At 40.2% G+C, this 26,040-nt stretch overlaps 1 protein-coding gene across 1 annotated transcript in view; it reads left to right on the top strand.

The window, feature by feature from the left end:
* The window catches only part of LOC149126994 (putative uncharacterized protein MYH16), a 58,672-nt gene extending 48,336 nt beyond the window's left edge, over positions 1-10,336 (top strand). The window contains exons 2-3 of the mRNA XM_089330722.1: positions 7,034-7,383; positions 10,013-10,336. Of these exons, the coding sequence (XP_089186848.1) occupies positions 7,034-7,383; positions 10,013-10,098 (436 nt within the window). The 3' untranslated portion in view covers positions 10,099-10,336. The remainder of the gene's footprint in view (positions 1-7,033; positions 7,384-10,012) is intronic.
* Positions 10,337-26,040: the final 15,704 nt, after the last annotated feature.

Raw genomic sequence — 26,040 nt, 5'->3', positions numbered from 1 at the left:
TGATGGCTTAAGTAGCTGTGTCCCTGTCATCCATATAGAAAACCTATATTGAGTTGCCAGTTACCAGGTTTGACCTGATACAACCCTGGCTGCTGTAGGCATTTGGGGAGTGAACCTGCAGATAGGAATGCTCTCTCCCTGTCTGTCTGCCTCTTAAGTAAATAAATAAATAGGTACCTTTGAAATTCATGAAAAAGATATAGAAAACTTATTTAAAAATATAATAACAGATGCTGGTGTTGTGGCACAATAAGCATCCCATATTGGAGTGCTGGTTCAAGTCCTAGGTGCTTTGTTTGTGATTCAGTTCCCTGATAATGTGCCTGGGAAGGCAGCAGAAGTAGACCCAAGTGCTTGGACCACTGCTACCCATGTGGGAGAACCAGATGGAGTTCTGAGCTCCTGGCGTCATACTGGCCCAGCCCTTGCTCTTGCAGCCACTTGGGGAGTGAACCAGCAGATGGAAGATTCTCTCTTTCTCTCTCTTTCTCTCAGATGCCTTTCAAATACATAAATAAATTAATATTTTTAAAAAGAGATATAATGACAAGGTAACTTCCCCACACTTAGAAAAAGGTATAGCTATCCAGGTACAAGAATGTCACCAGTCAAATTCAGTCTAACCAAAAATCTATACCAAGACATTTTTTAATCAAACTCTCCAAGGTTAAAGATAAAGAGAATTCTCAAAGCTGCAAGAAAAAATAAGCCAATAACACTTGAAGGGGTCCCAATTTGCCTAACTACAGACTTTTCAGAAAAAACTTCACAGGCCAATAGGAAGTGGAATGAGATTTTCAGGTAATGAAGGGAAAAAATTGTCAGCCAAGAATACTATACACAGCAAAGCTATTATTCAGATGTTAAGGACAGATAATGTCATTTCCAAACAAAAGCTGAGAGAATTTATCACTACAAAACCTGCCTTACAAGAAATGTGATGCACCTATTATTTCTCACCTGTACTTCATAATATCTTTTTTAAAAAACATAGTACTGGGGCCGGCACTGTGGCAAAGTAGATTAATCCACTTCCTGTGCGTTGGCATCCCATATAGGTACTGGTTCTAGTCCCTGATGCTCCTCTTCCAATATAGCTCTTTGGTATGGCCTGGGAAAGCAGTAGAAGATGTCCCAAGTGCTTGTGCCCCTGCACCTGTTTTGGGGACCCAGAGGAGGCTCTTGGCTCCTGGCTTTAGACTTGTCCAGCTCTGGCCATTGTAGCCATTTGGAGAATAAACCAGTGAATGGAAGACCTTTCTCTATGTCTCTCCTGTAACTCTATCTCTCAAATAAATAATAAATAAAATAAAAATGTGGTGCTTGCTGGGCCAGTATGAATATTTTCTCTTATAAAAGAAGAAGGGAAAGTGCCCTAGAATTATAGAGGCAAACACATTCTGAACCTTCTATGTACCAGGTAGAACTCTGATTACTGAAGCATATTCCTCAGAGATTCAAGTTCTCCCTGTGGTTTGTCAAACATACAACAAATACAAGAGGCATTTGCCTTCTGAATTGTTACCCATTCAGCATGTCAGCAAGGCTCTGTGTACATTTTTATTCTGAAAATTTTACCAAGAAGTGGAATTCAATAAAAGATCAGAATGAAATACATTGGGCTGCATTAGTCCAATATGACCTTTAAGTTGTCAATAAGTTGTAGAAATTAGCTCTTTTCTTCTAATGAAGACACATCATGTTGATAGTTGACCCCAATAAAAGTGGGTCTGGGGTAAAACATAGTGACTAACACGAGGCATGAATTCTTCGAGCTCTGGCATTGAAGCCTGATCCACAGTTCATATACTGGCCATCCTGTTACTGAGACCCAAAGTAGCTCCTTGCACTTGATCTCACTGCAAAAGCATCTGCTCTGAAGGTAAACATGGTCAAGTCATTATTTTTAAATATTAAACCATTGTATTCCCATCACTTTCCTTTTATTCTACAGTATATGTAAACCTTTAAATTACTACCACTGTTCGTTCATTAGGGATGATTCTAGCTACTTCTCACATGGTATCTTTGTGTTCATTATCGGTCATAGAAGCAGGCAGAATCAAACCTGAATACGTGAGGAAATCAAGGTTCTGGGAGGACAGCTAGCTTGTCCACGGTTGTTCAGCTAATGATGCACTGGGAAGGAATGTAGTGAAATGACTTGATTTACATTCTGGAAGCTCTCTGGCTGCCTTCCAGTTGGCCTACAAGGTCCCCTTGAGCTGGCTCCAGCCTCCCCTGTGACCTTGCCTCATACATCTGCTCCCCTCATTTACTCCATTCCATTTGCCCTGCCTGACACTCTGCCTCCTGAGCCTCTATCATTTCTGTTTCAGAACTCTTAGAACGGCGGTCCCCATTGTTTGAAGACCTTTTCCTCAGGTCCTTGGGGGCTTGTGAAAAGGGGGCACACATGCTACATTGTGACAATCTGTTGGTTCCTTTCCTGCTATTAAAAATTATATTATTAATTTGTTTACAATTTATCTTGTGTATGCTTTTTATTTATTTCCTTATGACAGTAACTTTTGTCTCATTTACTTCCATTACACTGATGCCTAGATCAGATGCCAATAAATACAAAATATGAGGAAAGGTTACAATTTGAAGCCATGATTTATTTGACTCCAAAACCTGCATCCTTTAGAGCAAACTCTTATTGTTGCTCCTCTCTTGTTTCCCAAGGATGCGAGCTAAGGTTGCCATTAACTACACCTAATGCCCACAGAGCTGCATCTGCTTAAGATGCTGCTGTTTTCTAATTTGCATTAAGGAGCCCATGACAACAGGCTGAGGCCAGGCTTCCTCCAGCTACATGATGTTATCTCCTGGGAATGATTCTGTTAGGTAAACCAGACCATAATTTAAGAGATAGAAGTGTTCATTAAACTCAAATCTAGTGTCTAAAAAATACAGGTACCACTGCTATCCTGTAGGTGGCTATCTAAACTTAAATGTATATTAATTAAAATAAAATTTAAAATTTCTTATTGGTTGCACCTCTTAGTGAGCACATTCTGATTGTTCAGTAGCCATAGGTAGATACTTGTTACCCTATCAGACAGTGTGCTTAGAGAGCATTTTAATCAGTACAGAAAATTCTGTTGGGGTATACTGTTTCAAAGTGATGGGCTGGAATTTTCAGAGACTTAATGTTAAATAAAAGATTTTTCTTCATCAATGGAATAAAACTTACAAATTATCATCAGTTCTTTCTGGTTTACATAAGGCCTGAGATTTATAAGTGTATATTGCTAAATATGAATATTATTGCCTAAATGATAAAATATCTTCCTTGTAAACTTTGAATTCTTTGCTATTCCTAGAACTACAGACCCATCTATTGCGGAAGTCCACATTATCATGTTGGCCATTTCCTTAAAAAGAACTCTTTTCCCTTTTTAAATAGCAAAAATTGGGTACTTTCTGTTCTTTCTCTTTTCCCAACTTTTTTCTTTGGTATTATCTTACTAAGTGCAAGATCAGCTTGAATTTGTGGCAGATTGTTATTAATCTTACCTAAAAAAAATTATGTCACTTCCAATGATTTCATTGTTAATGGTTGTTGTGCCTTTCTAAAAACTGTGTCCACTAAAGTCACAGAGTACCCTGGCCCCATGGCCTGCACTCAGCAAAAAGTATTATTTTGACCTTCTGTGAGGGTGGTATGAGGTACACAGGGCTCTTTTCAAAAGCAATGCTGAAATGGTGTGGTGGAGAATTAAGTATAAACGCGATCCCAGCCAAAGAACTGAAGATTGGAGGATGCCAAGTTAGTAGGGCAAGTCTACCCTTAACCTTGAGTTAATTACATGAAGGAGTATGAGGATAATGACGATGACTGTGTCTACAAGGCCCTGTGGTATGCAGTTAAGAAGTATTTGCTGTGTTCCTGGAGAGAGAAAAAAACTCAAGACCAATAGACTTACAGTCACTTTTGTAAGAATGAACTTACAAAGTCATAATATAGATTGATGGAGACTATAAAGTGGTTGTGGGGAGAGAAAGGAGACTCTTTCTCAGGGCATAAGGGAATTCTCCATGGAATATGTGAAATGATTTTGTTCTGTGGTTTAAAAGATGGGACTACCACATGAAGTCCTAGATCTCACTTGGAACACCTAAATAATTGCACACACAGGTATGCATATCTCCAGTCATCAAAATCATGTGTCTCTGGTCTATAGACCACAAGGTATTATATGAAAATGGATAGGGGTTGCTGGAGAAATCTTATAATCTGTCATCATGTCTTATGGAGCAAAGGATGCTTTGAAAAGAAATCAGCTCCGGGCTACCCCTAAGGTTAGACTATCAGTTTTATGGCCAATGCTACATCAAGGTTTAAAATTTTTTTCTCAGGAACTACAGAGGTTTGGAGCCCAGCTAAATCAAGACTTGGTCTCAGGGTTTAGGGCTCACATGCTTTGCTTAGACGTTGAACTGTGTATCTTTGAAAAAGAATGTCACACTAGCCTCAGTTTATTATTATTAAAGATTTACTCAAAAGAATGTGTCCCTGGCTTGATAGCTTGGCAAAAATCCAGGGCAGATCAATACACTTCTCGTTAGCTTCAGCCAGAAATAATATTTTTCAGTTCTTCTCCTAAATCTTTGAGAGGCATTACTGTGCACTTGCTGAACAGCTGCCGTGTTCTGTCCCAGAAGGGGTACCAAGTGATCCATCTCTGTGTCCACAGTAACTTAAAAAGGGCTTTGCAATGACAGATACCAAAAATACCTACTGCAGGTATTTTACAAAAACTCGGGACTATAGAAAAGTGAGGCTTTGAACTGATACGCCTCACATCCAAATACAACATTTGCTTCTAAAGTAAGATTTTTTTTTTCACCATAATGATGGAAGAATCCAGGTGAAAGTGCATACCTGACCTTTTGCTTGAAGCTTTCTTTTTGGAGGGTAGAAAAGGGAAACATTCTAGATGGTATGGATTTGTTGGAAGTACTTATGTAGCAGGCAACAACCGAGAGAAAATGATGGGCCCACATGATTATATATGAAAATCCTTTTTCTGAAAGATTTGTTGAATACCAAATAAGAAATGCTTTGTCTACATCATGCTTTTATTTTAAATCACTTCTGTGAGGTAAACAGCTACACAAAACCTAGGGTCCTGTTTTTGATTCTGTTTGTTAATTGGAAGGTTGAAATCCTGCTTTAATTTCCAGGTTGAGTTTCATATGACGAGTGTGTTTTGCAGGAACAATCTCACCTACAACCTAATTTACTGCTTCTGCTTCTAAATGAGGCAAGCAATAGGATTTGGTTTCCAAATCATCTGCATTCCTGTTATGTGTTCTAGGAAACTAGGTGGATGCTCATGTTTGACAATTTAAGGAGCAAAACAGTAGAGGGTATTAAATGTAGAACAAAACTGTCAGCAAAATGAGGTGATCAATTTGTGCAGTTTCTCCTGGATTTTCCTGGTTTTAGCACGGAAACTTCCATGTCCTGGTGAAATACCTCCATCCCAGGCCAACCGGCAAAAGTAAAACTATTTTCTGGTACCACTCAAGCTTTTCTAAAGTAGGTACAACACATGTAATTATTTGACAAGACTCCTACTGTCTCAGGTCAGTTGCAGAATCAGATTGTTATTTAAGAAGCATGAAGCGAAGAAGTGATGTTACTGATGTGGCTGATGATGGTTAGAATGCCAGAGAGCTAGGAATTGTTAGGAAGCAAATCCTTGCTGGATGCTGAATGCAGATTGGATTTTGTAGGATTCACCAAAAGGCAGCCTTATTATTACAATATTCAGCGGGGCTAGTTGTTGGTACATGTTAATTCCTGAGAACTATTTTCTGTTTAATAACAGGATCAGAAAAAACCTTGGTACACAAAATACTTTTCATCTAAGAAGTATAACATCTGAGTAAGAATGGGAGTACTAGAAACTATTTGGGGTCATCAGCATAAAAGAATTTCTCACTCATCACAATGCCTACCATTATAGGGAGAGTGGAGGTGGTATTATAATAAAGTACCCAACTAGGGACAACATCATTGTGTATGGGTTAAGCCACTGCCTGTGACGTTGGCATCCTATATGAGTGCCTGTTCAAGTCCTGGCTGCTCCACTTCTGATCCAGTTCTCTACTAACATGCCTGGGAAAGCAACAGAAGATGACCCAAGTTCCCTGGGCCCCTGCACCCACGTGGGAGACCTTGATACAACTCATGGCTCCTGCTTAGGCCTGGCCAAGCCACAGCCATCACTGTTGTTTGGGGAGTGAATCAGCAGATAAGAGATTCTCTCTCTCTCTCTGTCTCTCTCTCTCTTCCCCCCTCCCTCTCTCCCTCCCCCACCCCATAACTCTGCCTTTCAAACAAGTAAATCTTATAAAGTACCCAATCTCAGTGGATGCTGGAAGAAAATAGATGGGGGCTAAAAGACACCCCCCAACAGCAATGAGACCTATTAAGTGAGCATCATGATGGGATGGGTTTGAATGCATGAATCTGGGAAAAGGAGCCAAAGTCCAGAAGAAATTCAGAGAGGAGAGATTTAGGGCATGTTTAGGAGCCACATGATAAGAGGCAAGAGAACGAGCAGGAGAGAGCAAGAGTGTTCCTTGGGAGTATCAAGGCCGAGGAGCTCTTTACAGACTAACTGTGCCCAAGGAAATTTAAGTGGCTTGCTCCTCTTGGAGTATTCAGTATTATCTTCTTATTTACTCCATTTTTGATAAAGCCATCAATAAAGTCCATATTGTTTCAGTAAAGTTTTAGAATGAACAAATATTTAAAGAAATTCAGAGATCCTGAGTTCCAAGTCCAGGTTGGAAAAGGGTGGGAAATAAAGAGCAGGTGGATCCAGAAGGTAGAGGATGGTGGTTAGCAGGCGTGTGGCTTCTCTAGCTCGGGAACCACTTGTACTTCCCACTGTTGGGCAGAGCTCAGAGGCCGCCCTACTTTGTACCCAGGCACTGCCTTTAATCCAGGGCAGGTATGATGAGCTCTGAAGTGTGGCTTCACTCACCCTTGGGGTTTCCTCTTCCCACTCAGGAAGAAGCTGGCCGTTCGGTTGCAGGGAGCTGCTGAAGCCATGGGGGTGGCCAATGCCAGAAAGGCCTCCCTGGAGAGGGCCAGGCACCGACTGCAGCTCGAGCTTGGGGACGCCCTGTCTGACCTGGGGAGGGCCCGCTCTGCAGCAGCCCTGAGGGACCAGAAGCTGTGGCGCTCAGACAAGGCCTTCGCAGACTGGGAGCAGCAGCAGCAGGAGTGCCAGGCCTTGCTGGGTGCCTCTCAGAAGGAGGCCTGTGCTCTCAGCACCGAGCTGCTCGAGCTCAGACATGCCTATGAGGACAGCACCATGGGCCAGGAGACACTCAGGAGGGAGAACAAGATCCTCCAAGGTACGGGAGCTCGGGGAGGGCCCTGGCTACAGGGCGGGGCTGTCTGCAGTGGGCAGAGGGCCCAGCCCTCCACATTACAGTTCCTGTTTTCACTTCTCAAGTTTCATCCTTCTTTGTCCATTTACTTTACTACTGATGTTATTCTTAGCAAATTAATTACAGAGGTAAGATCAATTTTGAACCTTTAGCTCCAATTCCACTCGATAATGTAAGCTGCTCTTAAGACTCTGGATACTGGTCCAGTGTTGTGGCATAGCATGTTAAAACCACCACCTGTGACACCAGCATCCCATTTGGGTGCCGGTTCAAGTCCTGGCTACTGCACTTCCAATTCATCTCCCTGCTAATGTGCCTGGGAAATGAGCTGAGAATGACCCAAGTGCTTGGACTCCTGCACCCTCATGGGAAACCTAGAAAAAGCTCCTGGCTCCTGGCTTCAGTCTGTCCCAGCCCTGTCTATTGTGACCATTTAGAGTATGAACCAGTGAATGGAACATCTCTATTTCTCTGTCCCTCCCTCTCTCTCTGTAACTCTGCCTTTCTAGTAAATAAAATAAATGTTTTCTTTAAAAAATTAAAAGACTCTTGATATCCCAGACCTTTACCAAGATTTTCTATGCACATATCCATGTGTATAGTTTTACCTAAATTACACATTTTTCTATACCTTTCATTTTTTTCTTTGTCTAGGTATTTCCTAATTAAACAATTGTTTCCATTGCCTACATCATGTCTGAGGCACTGTTATCTATAAAACGAATCATTGTCTAATTCTCAAAGCTGTCTTAGTGTCAGTTTCCTCATCTGTAAAATGGACATATGTTGGGTCACATAAAGTTAAGGAACTCGTCCACATTCATAGTTGGTAAGTAGCGCATCTGGGAGTGGAACCCAGTCAGCTTGGTTCCAGTGTATTTGTACTCTACTTCTGAGCTGGTCTACCTGCCAATAGCCTTGTAGTTCTTTGCATGCCCATCTGTGGGGACTTCCCACATGCTTTTTAACAGTTACATAGTGTTTCATAATAAGGATGACTATTAGACAATTATTTGTTGAGCTAGACCATATTCATTTTAGATCAGATTATTCACAATTATATATATTCTATATTATAGAAGGACACTTCAAAAAGTTCATGGACAATGCAAAAATGCACATGAGGGGTATTCAGAAAGATCATCAAAATGCATATTATGAAAAACTTGTTCGTGAATTTCCAATTTTTCCGTCAAAATAAACTTATCTTTTATTCTATTTTCCATAGACTTTTTGAATTCCCTTCACACATTCCCATGCACATATTTGTGCACATGTGAAAATATTTCAGTAGGATAGGTCCCCAGAAATGATATTACTGGATTAAAAATAAATGAGTTTGAAGATTTTGACAAACTGCCAAGTAACTTTCCAAAGAGGCTGCCAACTTCCATTAGCAGCAATACGTGTAGGTATGAAAACCCTGAGACTTCCTGAAAGAAACCTTCTTTCTCTAGTTACCTACGTAGTCCATGGTCAGGTGTGAGACGGGCATGCCAGAGGTGCCAGAATGGTGGTTAGAAAACTGCATCTAAACCACCTGGGCCCACCCATGGAGTCTGGGAGGGGGGCTGAGAATTTGCATGTCTAACAAGTTCCCAGTGAAGTCATTGCTGCTGTTCTCAGGACCAAACTTGCTCTTGGGAGAGGGGGGATTGGGATTTGCAGGAGATTTTTCAAAAGCTGGCCAAGTGATTCCAAGGTGCAGTCAGAGTTGAGGATACCCACGCCGAGTCTTCTCTGAGGAACTCCTCTGCAAAGGCCTTAGAGAATTTTTTATTCAATGATATTTCCATCTAACCTGCTTTTTGTGACTTTTTCAGACTGTTGTCATATCACATCATAGCCCAGGATCTCCGTACTAGAGGAGCAGGTGTACTCTTAGGCTTCCTGCACTGTTGCTGGACTGGGTAATTCCTGGAGCTACTTAGCCCTCCACCACACTTCTGAGGTCTAGAGATGCCCTTCCTGAAAAGGCAGAACCATAAAAATGGTTCTAAGCAGTGAAGGTCCTGAATGCCTCACTTTGCCTTAGTCTTACACTTAGGAGAGGCTAGCCAAACTCCAGTGCCCGAGCTAACCGAACGCCACTGCCTTGTCTGAGCCCCTTCTTATTCTCTGGTGTATCTGAGGTCCTACTTTGTCTGCTAACAGACAGTGGGCCAGCTTTTGCTCAAGGTCCCTCTTCCAGTGTTGGGTGGCACAGGATGCAATGACAGCCAATGGTTTTGATGGCTGAGTGAGGACACAGTGAGGGCAGGATTTAGAGTACCTACAGGAAAAATCTGGAGTAGCTGTGACTGCGGCACCACTCTGTAAAGTTGTGTGGGCTGTGCGATGCATAATGCTCTAAGCAGCACCGTCTTCACCAATTGTGGTAGGCAATTTTTAGGATGATCAAAAAACTTATTGAAGAAGAGCTGCTTTTTAAAATTCCATCAGAAATCCCATAGGAACTACTGATGCCTTGCCAGCAAGTTTCCAAGACAGTATGACCATGGTCTCAAGCAATACTCCTGTACCTGACTTCATGGGTCTGGGACTGAACACTTTCATTAACTTTTCACTAAATTTTATTTTTTTCTCTCTCTAGAAGAGGTTTCTAATCTGACAAACCAGCTTAGAGGAGGAACCAAGAAGTTAACTGAAGTGGAAAAGGTCAAGAAACTGATTGAATGAGAAAAGACCGAAGTCCAGGAGACACGGGAAGAAGCAGAGGTATTCTCATCAGGGAGAAAAAGTTTTCATCATTGTGACAAAACAGGAGATCTGCCTTCCAGTAATAACAGCAACAGTGCAATTTCGAGTGTTTGCTATATGCTAGGCCCTGTGCCAAATACACATATGTATTATTCTATGGAATCTCCATAGCAAACTGTTTGTCACTATTTCACAAATGAGGAAAATAAAGGCTCGGAGAGCAGGATAAATAATAGTCAATGCAAATCTTCTGAATGCAGTAGAAACAGGAGCCACATGGGCCATGTTCGGCTGCTTGGTGCCTATGTTGCTGAACAGCCCCCAAGACTAGTTGGAGGTGTTGCAGTAGGACACCCAAACCTGGGTCCGCTTACCTGACACACAGATAGCCAGTCACTGGCATCAGGGTGGTGGGAAAAAGTAGGTGTTTTCTGCAAAGTGCAGAGCAAGGAGCTGGGCAGCCAAGGTGTAATTCCTGGACTCCCCGCGGAGTTCGGGGTGAAGGTTCTTATAGATGGAAAGTGGTGCTGAGATGTTCTTGATCATCTCCTGTCCGACTTCCTGCTTGGTCAGTGGTGCTTGTGACCTGCTTGGTGAGTGTTGTGGTGCTCTTTGGAGAAGTGGTCTTCAGTTGGTCTGGAGGGATCACATGCAAGTGGAAGTTACCTTCTGCCCCAGACCTGGAATTTCCCTGCCAGGACCTGAAATTCCCCTAAATAAACTCCTTCAGCCAGTACTGGCCAGCAAGGTTTTATCTAGAAGAAAAGAAAATGGCTTCTTTTGTTGGTGGTTAGAACCTTTGTTAGGCCAGCTGTATCACTTCCCCAACCCAGGGAATTCCTCTTGATAAAGGAAGGACAAGGACATCTTGTATTAAGGGAGGCAAATGAGAGGCTGGGTCCTGCCTTTACATTATTGGGGTTTGGTCTCAGTCACCCCTATTTCTTGCTACACCTCTGTCCTGGGGGGATAGGGAAAAGGACTGCTCAGCTTCATGCTGAAAGTGGGGTATTTTCAGGATTAGAGGAGAGGAAGTTGAAACTTCCTGGTCCCAGGTTTAGTGGTGGAGAGCCTCTGCATATTGATAGCATTTGGCCCAGCCAACCTCTGCACAGCTTTGTCTTGCAAATGTATCACCAATCCACAGTGGCAATAAAGGCCACAACATACTAGCATTAAGGGAAAGCCAGAGAAATTAGTAATTTTTTCCACTAGAAAACTTTCAGTCCCAAACCAGGAGTAGAGCCATTGATTAAGATTTAGTGTGGGGTCAGACACAGCATTAATCTGGATATGTGGCACTGTCATTTTAAGACATGTTGACTGTCATTTGTCAGTGCCTTAATAAGCAAAATCACATTCTCCAGCCCTGTCTCCAAGATAAAGATAGAAAGCAAGTGATCCTAGCAATGGAAGACAGGTCTATCTATGCAGCAAGTCTGGCAAATTGGCAGACTTCTGTATATTTTTTTCCATATTCCTTGAACCCAAGAAAGCCCAAAGTATATCTTTTCTCCCTTTCCTAGGGGAAGCTGCAGCCAGCAACATTTCTCTTTTATTACTCAGAGTCAGTGTGGCTGTTTACCTCCTCTAAGGCATAAAGCACAGGGAGGCTTTCAGTTCAGCCTTCTGGGCTAATATACCTGGTGGCAATGCTACTGTTTCCAAAGTTTCCTGGAGAGTTAACTGCTGTGTATCCAACCTTTGATTTTTCTGGTCCTTGAAGCTGTTTCCATCCATGAATATTTAAAATCTGTAGTCTATAAAGGGATACCAGTCAGATGCAATATTCTGGGGCATATTTGTTCAATAATCTATAATCAGTTACATATAGGTTCCTCAAAGGAACCTGGGGGAAGGCGATTGGATTAAAAGATGAAACAGTTTTAGGGCACAATGTTAAGCCACCATCTGTGATGCTACCATCCCATATGAATGCTGGTTCAAGTCTCAGCTGCTCCACTTCTGACCCAGCTCCCTGATAATGTGCCTGGGAAAGCAGTAGAAAATGGCCCTAGTGATAGTGTCCCTAACACCCACCTGGGAGACCTGGATGGAGTTCCAGGCTCCTGGTTTCAGCCTGCCCCAGCCCTGTCCATTTCAGTAATTTGGGGAGTGAACCAGCTGATAGAATATCTGTCTATCTATCTCCCTTCTCTCTCTTCGTAACCCTACTTTTAAATAAAATCTTCTCAAAATAGTTTGAGTAAGAGTTCAGTTATAAAATAATATTGTTTAGCATCTCCCAAATAGCAAGACATGAGCTGGCGTCCTCCTTTTTGTCTCAGAGACAGCAGCATCCAGTGGGCTGAGTGCACTGGGCAGGCTGTCCCAAGCACACTGGTCTGTCTCCAGCAGTAATGCGCAAGTGGCTGTTATTCTCAGACACCTCAGCCAGGCTTGGCTGACAATGTCCTGGTTTTATACCACCAGTCATTTTGTTTTAAAAAAATTTATTTAAGTTCCACAAGTTTCCTGTATTTCATATATACAAACTTAAGAACATAATGACACTTCTCCTCCTACCCCCTCAGTCACCCTCCAACACCACCAGTCATTTTATTTTTCTCAAATTTTGAGTCCTTACTCCCAATCCTAATCCTTACTTCAAAGAAGTCAAAAAGCTTCCTTAGTGAGATTCCTTAGCACTTTACTGTGTGTGCTATGTATAGATTCTGGCATTAGGTATGAGATTACCAAGTATCACATCTAGTTAGCATTTTCTTCTGAAATGGGGCCTCCCTAGAGGGTATAGTTTTAGCAGAGTCTTTTGTGACAGTTAACATCAAGCAATCATGCTTAAGAACCCTTCCTTTATAAACTCTGGCTTTATCTAATTTGGTTTAAGGTTGACACTAGTGACTCCATATTGATTTTCTATTTGCCTCGAGTTGCCAGCTTGGATTTGAACTGGTTGCTGATCCAGACCCACATCTGGAGAGAAATTCTGATTACCAGGAGCCAATGTCAAAAACCCTTTAACCCTTTTAGCAACAAAAAGTTTTAGAAGTGGTCCATCCCCTTCTCTCCTTTCCATCACCCCCTCCCTTCTGTCATTTTTTCCTTCTTTATTTTTGAGATAACATATTTTAAACTTACAATAGAAAGGCTTAATGCTTCACCAAATAAAAGTTTAGAAAGTAAAAAGCAAAAAGACACTAGGTTAGTGAGAACATAGACAATGGATATAAATAATAAATGAGTGGAAAAATGATCATTTCACCCATAGCAGTAAATGTCAAAGTAATTACTTATAATCAAACTATAGTAGTGTTACATTCTTAACCATTAGTCTAACAAAGGTATGAAACAGTTTTTTTAAACTATATTTTCAAGAATATTGATACAAAATGTCATTTATTCTTTTGCTTTTTAAATATTTTTTAAATATCTACTTATTATTTATTTGAAAGTCAGAGCAAGAGAAAGAAGAGAAAAAAAAAGAGGAGAGAAATCTCCCATCTACTGGTTCACAACCCAAATGGCCGCAGAGGCCAGGGTTGGGCCATGCCGAAACTAGGAGCTAGGAGCTTCATCCAGGTCTCCCATATAGGTGCAGGTATCCAAGCACTTGGGCCATCTTCCACTGCTTCCCCAGGCACATTAACAGGGAGCTGGATCAGAAGTGGAGCAACCAGGACTTAAACTAGCACCCATATGTGATGCTGGTGCTGCAAATGGCAGCTTAACCAGCTGTACCACAGCACTGGCCCTGATTTTTTTTTATTTTTAAAATAATTTAGCTCTCATATATAAGGGAGAACATGCAGTATTTGTCTTTGTATATTTGGCTTATTACAGTCAATATGATGTCCTCCAGTTGCATCCAGTTTGATGCAAATGGTAGAATTTCATTTTTTCATAGCTGAATAATAGTGTATTGTATGTATATATGTGTGTGTGTGTGTGTGTGTATTACATTTTCTTTACTTATTCATGTGATGATCGATACCTTGGATGATCTCAAATTTGTGAACAGTGCTGCTATAAAACAGCGGTGATGATACAGTTATCTCTTTGGTACAATGTGTTCATGTCTTTTGTCTAGTAATGGGATTGTTGGATCATATGGCAAGTCTATTTCTAGTTTTTTAAGGAATCCCCATACTGTTTTCCACTGTGGCTGCATTAATTTATATTCCCACCAATGGCATATAAGTGTTCCCTTTTCTCCAAACTCTCACCAGTATTTGTTACTACTGTCTTTTAAATTTTAGCCATTTTGACAGGAGTGAAGTGATATTGTCGGTTTGATTTGCATTTTCCTCATGGTTAATGATGGTGAGCATTTTTTCATGTATTTGTCGACCATTTGTATTTCTTTTGAGAATGGTCTTTTGAGGTCCTTCGCCTGTTTCTTAACTGGGTCAACTTTTTGCTGTTGTTGAGTTTCTTAAGTTGCTAACATATTCTATTTGCTCTTGCTAAAGCTTCTAGTACTATATTGAATAAGACTGTTGAAAGTGGACATCTTTGTCTTGTTCCAGATCTGAGGGAAAATGAGTTCAGCTTTTTCCCAGTTAGTATAATATTGGCTGTTGCTTTTGCATATGTAGCCTTTATCATTTTGAGATATCTTCCTTCTATACTTAATTTTTGAAGGCTTCTTTTTTTAATCAAGAAGTGGTGTTGAATCTTATCAAATGCTTTCTCTGTGTCTATTGAGATAATCATATGATTTATGTTCCTCATTCTGTTGATGTGATTCTGATGTTTATTGGTTTGCGAATGTTGAACCACCCTTGCATTTCTGGGATAAGTCCCACTTGATTGCAATGTGTGGTCTTTTTGATGTAGTTTTGGAGTCCATTTCTTAGTGTTTTGTTGAGAATCTTTGATCTATGTTCACTAAGGACTTAGGTGTGTAGTTTTGTTTTTGTGTTTTGTCTTTGTTTGGTTTTAGCATCAAAGTGATGCTGGCCTCTTAAAAAGTGGCAGACTTCCATTCTGCTCAGTATTTTGGAATAGTTCAAAAAGACTTCTGACAGGCAACTGGCACAGAGTTCAAAAAGGAAGAATAAATAACAAAACCAACAAGAACATAGCAAATCAAGTTTGCATCTTAAAAACAATGAGTAAGATTACAATCTAGTAGCAGACACATAATTGATTATTCATGTAAGTAAAGCAGGGAAGGTTGCCTGAACATATAGTAATCAGATCCAGAAGGCTCTCAAAGTTAGCAAGCCTAAAAACAAATGAACAGTTACAGTCTAAAATAGATTTTTTTATAGTTTGTTGATTGACTATTTGCCTTAGGTACATATAATAATCTCAGATTCAGAAATTCTCAAAGTTAAGTCCAAAGTATGCTTAGATTTTTTTTAACCATAGTACTGAACCTTTTGAAGTTTCAAGGCCTGCTAAGAAGTGACAACTCCATTCACTTACTGCAAGGCTAGAACTCTGAAGTCAGCCATCCTATGCATAATTTGAGACATATTAGTATTTACAACTATACCCTGTTATGACAAGAGCAGATTATCACTGAACTCATGCAAACAATCACATTGCCTCATGAAATAATCCTAAGAGAATTTTTCACAATGATAGGAATTAAGAAGAGGGAAAGGTAAATACTTCTAAACATTTATAAAACTATCCCAGAGCACTGAAAGTGATAGACATCACAAGAAAAGGTTTTCATGAACCTAGAAGAGGAAACATTCAAATACAGAACCAACAATATTTTAAATTAAAGACATAGAAATCATAAATTTTATTGATTAACTCAATCATGTAAATAATTCCTGTTCAATCTTCATTAGCAGTTTTATGGACTTTGTAGTTCCTTTGCTTTTTCTAAGTTCTGGAGCTTCTTATCTAGTCCATTGATCTTGAAGTTTTCAGAAATCTGTATTCAAGAACATTTTCTTAAGAATTATTTATTTAAAAGAATAACAGAAAGATAAAAAGATCTTCCATCTGCTGGTTCACTCCCCAAATGCTGCAGTGGCTAGGGTTGGGCCAGGATGAAGCTGGGCACCTGAAACTCCATCTAGGTCTCCCACATGGGTGGCATCTTCTAATGCTTTCCCAGGTGCATTACCAGGGAGCTGGATCAGTAGTGGAGCATCTGGGTCTCTAACTGGCACTCATAAGAGATACCCACATTGCAAGCAGCAGTTTAACCCACTGTACCACAACGTTAGCCCAAGAACATTTGTTACAGTCTTCTCCATAAATCTGATTACAAATGTTTTTAGAGAAGAATACAAAACTGTGGATGGCAAAAGACTTTAAATACCCATGGTTAAAATTATAAACCTCATTAATTAACTCGAAAAGGCACATATGTTCACTCTACATAGCATTTTAGAAAGCACCTGAAGGAATTTTCAAAACTTCTGTCCCTTTTAGCACTCCAGGCCTCCTTTACATCAAGATAACCATGGTTACTGATAACATAGAGTATCATCAAAGTTTTCTCTTATATAATATGTAGGACATTTACATCAATAGCATAAAAATAATAACATAACTTGAAATTTAGCATCATTTCACATCTTGACAGTACCTGCCATAGAATCCAAATAGCCTCCTTAGCCATTACCTCCACATTATGAGAGGTATCTCCTTTGACATCTCCAGGGGACCAACTGAAAATTTCAAAGTTAAAAGAATTTAGACCCTTGATTCTCAGAAAACCTGTCAAAGATGTCAAGAGGATTTAAAATATCTGATCAAAAAAGGATCCCTTATCATTGTGAAATAATATCCATGCATTTAATCAGGTTGATTTAACTAGTTGTAACCAGATTTAGTCAGTTATAAAGTGATCACTCATATATATCAAGATAAGTACAAATCCAAAAACAACCTTGACTCTTTTCAAACTCCACTCTTTCCAAATAATCAGAACTTAACAAAGATAGTAGAGTACACAAAAGGTTGCCTAAAATACAAATTAGTGTTTCGTTAGTGAGTCACTGAAATGGCAAATGAAGTCCTTGGATGGCAGAATTAGCACATGAAATCACCCCCGTTTCTTGGAACAGTTTAAGAGTCAGAACCAGGAAGGTGGAGAGCTTACAGGAGCTGACTAGAAAATTGACACAGCCATCATTAAACAAAACTATTAAAAGAAGATAATGTATTTAAAAGAAACTGATTTCAAAATAAAGGTCAAGACTGTTTCTAGTTATTTACTAACATATTGATATACCCATATTTCAAAAAGCTCTTATTTTAAAATAGCATTAGATTCTAACTTTGTCAGTGTACCATTGATGTTATGCTCAACTTCTAGAAAACCCTGTAAAAATATTTTAAAAATTATAGTCACTTTTATCACACACAGAATTTTCATAATAATTTATCCCTTTCAAACTTTCTAAGACTTGTTTCTACCTTCTGAAATTTACCTAACCATTTAGTTTTTGCCCTATTCCATCCCGTCCTGTCTGGAATAATCTATTCTTCTAGTTTAGGATAAAAATTGAGTTTTTTTAAAAACATTATTTATTTACTTGAAAAAGTCACAGAGAGAGGGAGAGGTCTTCCATTTGCTGGTTCACTCCCCAAATGGTTGGAATGGTCAGGGCTTGGATAGGCCAAAGCCAGGAGCCAGGAGCTTCTCCCACATTTGTGCAAAGGCCCAAGTACTTGGGCCATCCTTTAATGCTTTCCGAAGTGCATTAGCAGGGAGCTGGATCTGGAGTAAAGCAGTTGGGATTCAACCCGGCACCTACATGGGATGCCAGCACTGCAGGAGGTGGCTTTACCTGCTAAGCCCCAGTGTCAGGCCCTATTGTTGTGTTTCTTGAGCTCCTTAGATATCCTGGATATTAATCTTTTATCAGATGTATAGTTTGAAAATATTTTCCCCCATTCTGTTTGTTTCCTCTTCACTTTGTGAGAGTTTCCTTTGCTGTGCAGAAGATTCTTAGCTTGATGTAATCACATTTGTCTATTTTTCTTATTTTCTTGTGCTTCAGGGGTCTTAACCAAGAAGTATTTGCCTATGCCAACGTCTTGCAGTGTTTCCCCTATGCTTTCATCTAGTAATTTGATGGTTTCAGGTCTTAGGTATAGATCCCTGACCCTTTATGAATTGATTTTTGTATACAGTGTATGGGAGAGGTCTGGTTTCATACTTCTGCATGTAGAGATCCAATTTTCCAAACACCATTTGTTGAAGGGACTATCCTTACGCCAGGGAGTGATTTCATCTCATCTGTCAAAGATTCGTTGGTGGAAGATGCATGGATTAATTTCTGAGGTTTCTATTCTGTTCCATTGATCCACAAGGCTATTTTTGTGTCAGTATCAGGCTGTTTTGATTATAACTGCCCTGAAATGTCTTAAAATAAGATGTTATGATGCTTCCAGCTTTATATTTAGTTTTTAGGATTGCTATTGCTTTAGCTATTTGGAGTCTCTTGCAATTCCATATAAATTTTAGGGTCATTTTTTCCATATCTGAGAAGAATGTCTTTGGAATTTTGATTGGGATCACATTGAATCTGTACATTGCTTTGGGTAGTATGGACATTTTGATGACATTAATTAGAATATGGAAGATTTTTCCATTTGTGTCTTCTACTATTTCTGTCTTTAATGTTTTGTAATTTCCACCATAGAGATCTTTCCTGTCATTGGTTAAATTTATCCCAAGTTATTTAACATTTTCTATGGCTATTTTGAACGAGACTGACCTTACAGATTCTTTCTCAGGCATGGCATTGTTTGTATATAAAAAAGCTATTGATTTTATATCTGCAACTTTGTTGCATTTGTTGTGTATACAAACGCAGTTGACTTTATATCCTGCAACTTTGCCAAACTCTCTTAATGAATTCTAATAATCTCTTAGTGGAGTCTTTTGGTTTACTTATGTATAGGATGATATCATCTGCAAACAGGGATAATCTGACTTCCTCTTTTCCCTTTTGTATCCATTTGATTTCTTTTTCTTGTCTAATGGCTCTTCTTTTTCTTATTTCCAAGTATTTGTCTTCTAATATGGATATTGTTTATTCTGCCTCACCAAGTCTGTTGTTAAGGCTTGGCCTGTATTTGTATTGAACATTTAAAATTTCCCATTTCTAATGTTTCAGTTTGTTTTTCAATATCTCTAACTCGCAGCAGAATTTCTCATTCATGTCGTGTATATATCTTTTTTAACTCCTGTATTTGCTTCTCTGTGTTTTTGAGTGCTCTTGCTATCATTCTTTTGTATTCCTTTTCGGATGCTTTGTCAATCTTCTCATTTTCACATGCTAATATTGAAGTATTTTTTGGTTCCTTTTGGGGCATCATATTGTCTTTCCCTGTTCATGTTTCTTGTATTTCTGTTTTTATGCATCTGGGTAAACATTTGTTGATATCCCCACTGCAGTCTTTGTTTTTTGAAATGAGCCATTATGGCTTAGTGGAATGCCTGCTCCCTCAGCAGATATCCAGAGGTCTGTGTTGGGTGGGGCCAGGGAGATCTGGCTAGAACTTAAGGGTGGGGCAAGAGTCCAGCGTGACACCCAAGTTGGTCATAGTAGATCTCCTGTATCCTCAGCAGGGGGAAGGGTATGATCATGCTGGCTGGCATTGTTACAACCCCAGCCCTTCTCTGCCAAAGTGAACCCATATCGATCTCAAGGCGAGCCCATAGTTCCTGCGTACCCTATCCACTCAGGTGCATGAACAGGGAGCCCTCCACCATGACCTTCCCCACCACTTAAGTAGCTCTGAGTTTCTGGAATTGTACCCATAATTTGTTTGGACACAGTTGGACCACCTAAAAACCCAGCCATACCCCATGACCATGTGAGTTTCCTGGTCTATTGCACAGCCACAGTTACAGGGTACAGGGGATCTATACCCTACCCTATAAGCTTTTCCATCCACACAGAGATCCTCTCCATTTCTGGAGCCAGCTGCCTACCCAACAGATGTTGGTCAGGTAAGGGGAGGAAAGCAACATGCCCTCTTTCGTGGGGTTAGGTGGGTACCTTGCCCCCAGCCAGCTGTTCAGACCAGACTCAAAGTCAGTGGGGACCATGATATTCTCCTTCATATATCACCAGAGGCACACGCATTGCTACAGATTCCTCTCACCTAAGTCTGAGAAGATGACATCCCCTTCAGCTGCATGAATTGCTGGTGGCATCCTGTTAGCTGCTGTGTGTTTATGCAGTCTTTGTTGCTCTATGGTGTTTCTCTTCTTTCTGTAGACTTTCCACTGAAAACTTCTCTCTACCTGTTCCTTGGGAATATAGTTCCTCTGCTGCTCTTCTGGTATCTTCCCATGGTCAAAATCAGCTCATCTTTTCCCTATTAAGCCATCTTAGATCTCTCCATACTTAGAATTTACCATGATCTTCCTTTGGTTGGTGATGCCACGTTAGTTAGGGAATGTATAATGGCAACGTAGGCTTCATGTAAGTAATAGTTAGTTTCTGCTTCAGATCTGGAATTTCCTGCCTGGACTTTGAATTCCCCTAAACAAACCCCTTTAGACAAAATTGACCAACAGGATTTTGTCTAGTGGAGAAGCAAATGACTTCTTGAGTACAGTAGTTAGAACTTTGTTGGGTCAGCTGCCTCACTCCCTCAGTTCAGTGAGTTCCTTTTAATAAAAGACAAATAAAGACACCTTGGGCTAAGGGAATCAGATGAGAGGTTGGGTCCAACCTTTTCTTTGTAGAGATTTGATCTCACCCAGATCCTCACTACTCAAAATGAAACTCAGTCCAGCTGCCTGGATATCACCTGGGAGCTTGTTAGACATTCAGAATCTCAGCTCTCTTTCTACCTCTGTTGAATTAGAATCTGCATTTTGATAAGGCTCCTTGATGGTTTATATTCACATTAACATTTGAGAAACACTAGCCTAGAACATTGCCTGGAGTATGGTAGAGGCTCAACAAATATTTGTCAAATGTTGAATGAATAAATATTCTCATAGCTGCCCCTTCTTTAAACAGAATCATCCATAAAATTTCTTTTTCCCAAGAAACATCAGTTTTAAAAATGAGATTCCAAGTGATGTTCTCACACATTTGTTTTTGAAAGCTCATCTTTGTGCAGGTTATCTGATGGCAATGTTTGCAGTGTTGGTGTTGGAAAGCTCAGGAAAGTTTCTTGCTTTGTCCATGGATGCATGCTAGGGATTGACAGGACCACTAAAGACATTTTCCCAAGGAAGCAGGTGAACTAAAAAATAAGTTATCCTGTCATGGTTGTTAGGTGGTTAACAAACCCTGCAGTGTGTATTTTCTGACAGCTCAATTTCATCTTGCTGATTCAACCTTCAAATAAACACCCAGAGACATGAAAATACAGCCCCTACCTACCTACTCACCAGTGGAGACAATGATTGTTGAAAGACAGGGAAGTCAGGTTTAGGCAGAGGACTATTGCAGGGGAGATGATAATGGAAAATTAGACCTCAAAGGACTGTTCTGTGCTAAGCACTGTGTGTGAAACTTAGCTCACCTTTACCATTCTGTAAGAAGCCCGTGAGCCAGATGTGTCTCCATTATTCCGTATGTGGAGTCATCAACTAGACAGCTCTTGCCATAGCTGTCATCCTTTTAGGCATAAAGGCTTCCTGAAGTCTTCTACATTTCATAGAGAATCCTTTGATTTATCAGCTTGGTGTCCCCTGCAAAGATGGTCCTGAACAGTTGGTGAATTTGTTTCATTTATTTGTTCCCTTTGGTTCTCTGGTCCTTGTGGCTGGGGCTTTTTTAAACCACTTTTTAACTAAAATAAGTAGCTTTTATGTTAGAAATTTTAATCACTGTGACAAGACAATAAGAAATATAATGGGCAGGGGCAGTTTTAAACCTACATAATATAGGCATCTTTGTATATTACCCACATCAAAGGCAAGAATGGCATAAAAGTCATAGTGCTCATACCATTTAGTACCACAAGATGGCAGTATATTCTATGAGCATATTCTCAACTGTCTTCAGCCACATCATAAAAACTTCATCAACTTGGGCATGTATTTGTAACGTTGAGTTATTTATTTTCTTGGGTGAGCCCATAAAGTACTTTATCAGATTTTTTAAAGCCATGATACTCAAATTATCGCAGGTCACCTTCTCTAAGGATTCACTTTCCTGATGTGTTCGGGAGGGTAAGAGGTGATGGTTTCCCCCTGAAGGAACTACACAGTCCCCTCTGAGAAAATTGCCATCCCAGCACTTCTTTCTGGTTTATTTTCTTTTATATTGAAGGCAGTGTCAAGAGAACAGCAAAGGAGGCCTTATTGGAATTCCCAACATCTTTCACATTTTTATTTTAAAATTGCTACTCAGTTTTATTTTCTTTTTATTTTTGGTTATGCATGCTAAACATTCCACAGAAGAAACTACAAAAATGACTCCTGCACTCAAAATCATCCAAGTGAACTGACCAATTTGCTTTTTCATCCCTTGTGCCCTTATATTATCAGTATCAATGTTTCTAGAGTTTTCTTTTTCTTCTATATTCACTATATTTGGAAGAAGTTTTGAAGATTTAATCAAGACAAGCCTTTCAAAATTGAATTACCTTTTTAACACTCTCAGCAGTAATTTCCTAATGTATAAATACTCAGAGAGGCAGCCAGCTGTTCTTCCTACCTGTCAAAGCAACCAATTGTAGTCCTGGTACTAATTATGGTGATAATGGCTTACACTGAGTGGTATGTGTCAAACACATCATAATTTTTTTTCATGTCTTCCTCATATGATAATATTTGGGCAATGTCCAGTTGCTTGCTCTCTTAATGCAGTCAAATGTTCCTCTCTACCTCCGTAATGCCCACTAATAAATAAAAATTCCAGGTGGAATGAGGCAAGAAGACTGTGTAGGAATAGATGAGTTGCGAGATGTTTTCAATAATTTCTGCCTGTAGCCCTGTATTCCTGTCAATCAGTACACTCACTTTACACTGGTGTACCCGTGTCTCATCTGGATCCAGAAGTAGGAGATGCTAGTATGGCAACATGGAAGTTAAGCTCTACATGGAGGTACCGTGAAACTCCCAGAAAGCCTCACATACACTAACCTCCACCCAGACTCCATACCACTTGTGGATTCAATTAGGGCACCACCTTCTAACCCATGAAAGTGACTGTTACGTGTGGTAACACCTTTTTTTGTGTTTTGGCTTCTAGAGCTTCCTTATGGCTCCTTCTCTGGCCTTCTCCCATGCTATCTCCTTATAGGTAACTCTCTGGCCCACTCATGGCAGGTGTCTCTGTTGCTCATGCTCTTGTGTGAATGTACATTCACTCTCTCTCTATTAAATAAGCCCTCTCTCATGTACCTTATTTGTGTCTCTGCTTTGAATTCTTATCTTTGTGGGGGCAAGAATTTGGAATGAAAATTGATATACTAAGATGGTTGTATAGGGAGGGAGCTTACTGCTATAGTCTAGAGGAGGATAGTTAAGAAAGGGAGGGGTGGATAGAGTGCAATCTTGGGGAAGGATTAGGGAGACAATGGCAGACAAAACTATAGGCAAACTAGGAGGATACTACATGGAGGATGTGGACATGAATGGCTTGGGACCCCAGCAGCTGAGAGCCTCAGCGCCAGCTTTGGAGTGAGGTGAGGCCAGACTGCAGCAGCCCAAGCCACTGGTGATAAAGCTGCAGGAAGAGCCTGGCATGGGGACAGCTTAGAACCCTGTGGGATAGTGTACCTGTCAACCCAGAGGGAAAAAAAATGAGGACACATTCCTTTCTTCCTGACCATGCAGCAGCAGCTTCCTATAACTAGCCAAGAGAGAGCGGGTACCATTTTGGACATATGTAACAGCTGTGCAGCTCATGTCCACACTCCCACAAACAGCCAAGAGGAGACGCCTGAGTCTGGCTAGGAGAATAGACAGGGCCTGAGTGCTCATGACTATGGGAGCCTTGTGTGCCAGGATTGTGAAAACACTGTGGCTCCATGAGAGGGTGCAGGATGTAGCTGGGACTTTTGGCAGTCACTGTGGGTGGCTCAAGGTTCCCTGATTCCCTGGCAAGGGTCTTTGCTGCAGGATCCATGTTCGTACTGAGGACTGAACAGAACTTTTGTGTCGTTCTTATGAAAGTGCAGATGAAAATTCTACCTACTGGGGCTAGTGCCCAGGCATTGATCTCCTTTGAGGAAAGGAGGTAATCCTAATATGCCAACAGAGCAGAACAAACTTCCCTTCTGATTAAAGAGAAAGGGAGAGAGGGGGAGAGAGGGAGAGGGAGAGGAGGACGGAGAGGGAAAGGGAGATTTACCACTCCCAATTTGGGAGGCAGCCTGAATACTCCCCTCACCCTGGAGCACTGAACAGAGCTCCCTTACCACACCTAGCACATGCCTCAGGGTATTCACTGAAAGAACAGACACCCCATTAATCCACAAAGGCATAGTCAAAAGACATCAAAGGAAAAAAAAATATATCCACAAATGCCTAAAAATAAATGCAGTTTTTCAAGAAATAAGAAAGACAACATCATGCCCCCAAAAGAACACAACAGCACTTCAATAATAAAGTGTGAAAATGAAGAGACTAAACAAATACCAGAAACGGAATTCAAAAAATCCATCATAGGATTAATTAGAAGTAATCAGAAACAAATCCACAAAATGAAAAAATACATACATGACATGAAAGAATTTTTCTCAGGAAATTTAAGTATTAAAGCTAAATCAAAATGAAATATTAGAAATCAAGGATTTAATAGAACAAATAAAAAATTTGGTAGAAAGCCTGAACATCAGAATCAGAACAAAAATATCTGAGTTAGAAGACAAACCTGGAAATTTTAGTCATACCCAATAAAAGAAAGTAGAAAACTAAACATTTTTAGGGATACTACCAAATGACCCAACATACAAGCATTAGGAGTTCCTGAAGGCATGGAAATAGAATGGATTAGAAGGCTTTTTAGTGAAAGTAATCACAGAAAACTTCCCAAATTTGAAGGGACATCCAAGTACTAGAAGCACACAGAATTCCTAATAGACATGACCAGAAAAGATCTTCATAACATTTTTTTTTGTTTTTAACTTTTATTTAATATAAATTTCAAAAGTACAACTTTTGAATTATAGTGGCTTTCCCCCCATAACCTCCCTCCCACCCACAACCATTCCATCTCCTACTCCCTCTCCCATCTCATTCTTCATCAAGATTCATTTTCAATTATCTTTATATACAGAAGATTGACTTAGTATAAATATACTAAGTAAAGATTTCAACAGACTGCACCCACAAAGACACAAAGTATAGAGTACTGTTTTGGTTGTAGTTTTACCATTAGCTCGCATAGTACAACACATTAAGGACAGAGGTCCTACATGGGGAGCAGGTGCACAGTGACTCCCGTTGTTGATTTAACAATTGACACTCTTGTTTATGGCATCAGTAATCACCAGAGGCTCTTGTCATGAGCTGCCAAGGCTATGGAAACCTCTTGAGTTCACCAACTCCAATCTTGTTTAGACAAGGCCATATTCAAAGCTGAAGTTCTCTCCTTTCACAGAAAGGTACTGCCGCCTTTGATGGCCCGTTCTTTCTGCTAGGATCTTTCATTTGGGTCATGTTTTTTTTTGCCATAGTGTATTAGCTTTCCATGCCTGCAAAACTCTCATGGGCTTTTTAGCCAGATCTGAATGCCTTAAGGGCTGATTCTGAGGCCAGAGTGCTGTTTAGGGTATTTGCCATTCTGAGTCCACTGTGTATCCTGCTTCCCATGTAGGATCATTCTCTCCTTTTAAATTCTATCTATTATTTGCAGACACTGGTCTTATTTATGTAATCCTTTGATACTTAATCCTATCATTATGATCAATTATGAACTTAAGCTGATGACTTTAACAAGCCATTTAACAATGGCATTGGTACATGCCACCTTGATGGGATTGAATTGGAATCCCCTGGCACATTTCTAGCTCTACCATTAGGGGTAAGTCCAAGTGAGCAAGTGCCGAACTTTACCT

The sequence above is a fragment of the Oryctolagus cuniculus genome, chromosome 4 (assembly GCF_051225735.1).
Source record: "Oryctolagus cuniculus isolate XC-2025 breed Fujian yellow rabbit chromosome 4, ASM5122573v1, whole genome shotgun sequence".
Taxonomy (NCBI): domain Eukaryota; kingdom Metazoa; phylum Chordata; class Mammalia; order Lagomorpha; family Leporidae; genus Oryctolagus; species Oryctolagus cuniculus.
This window is presented reverse-complemented; position numbering and strand designations above follow the sequence as displayed.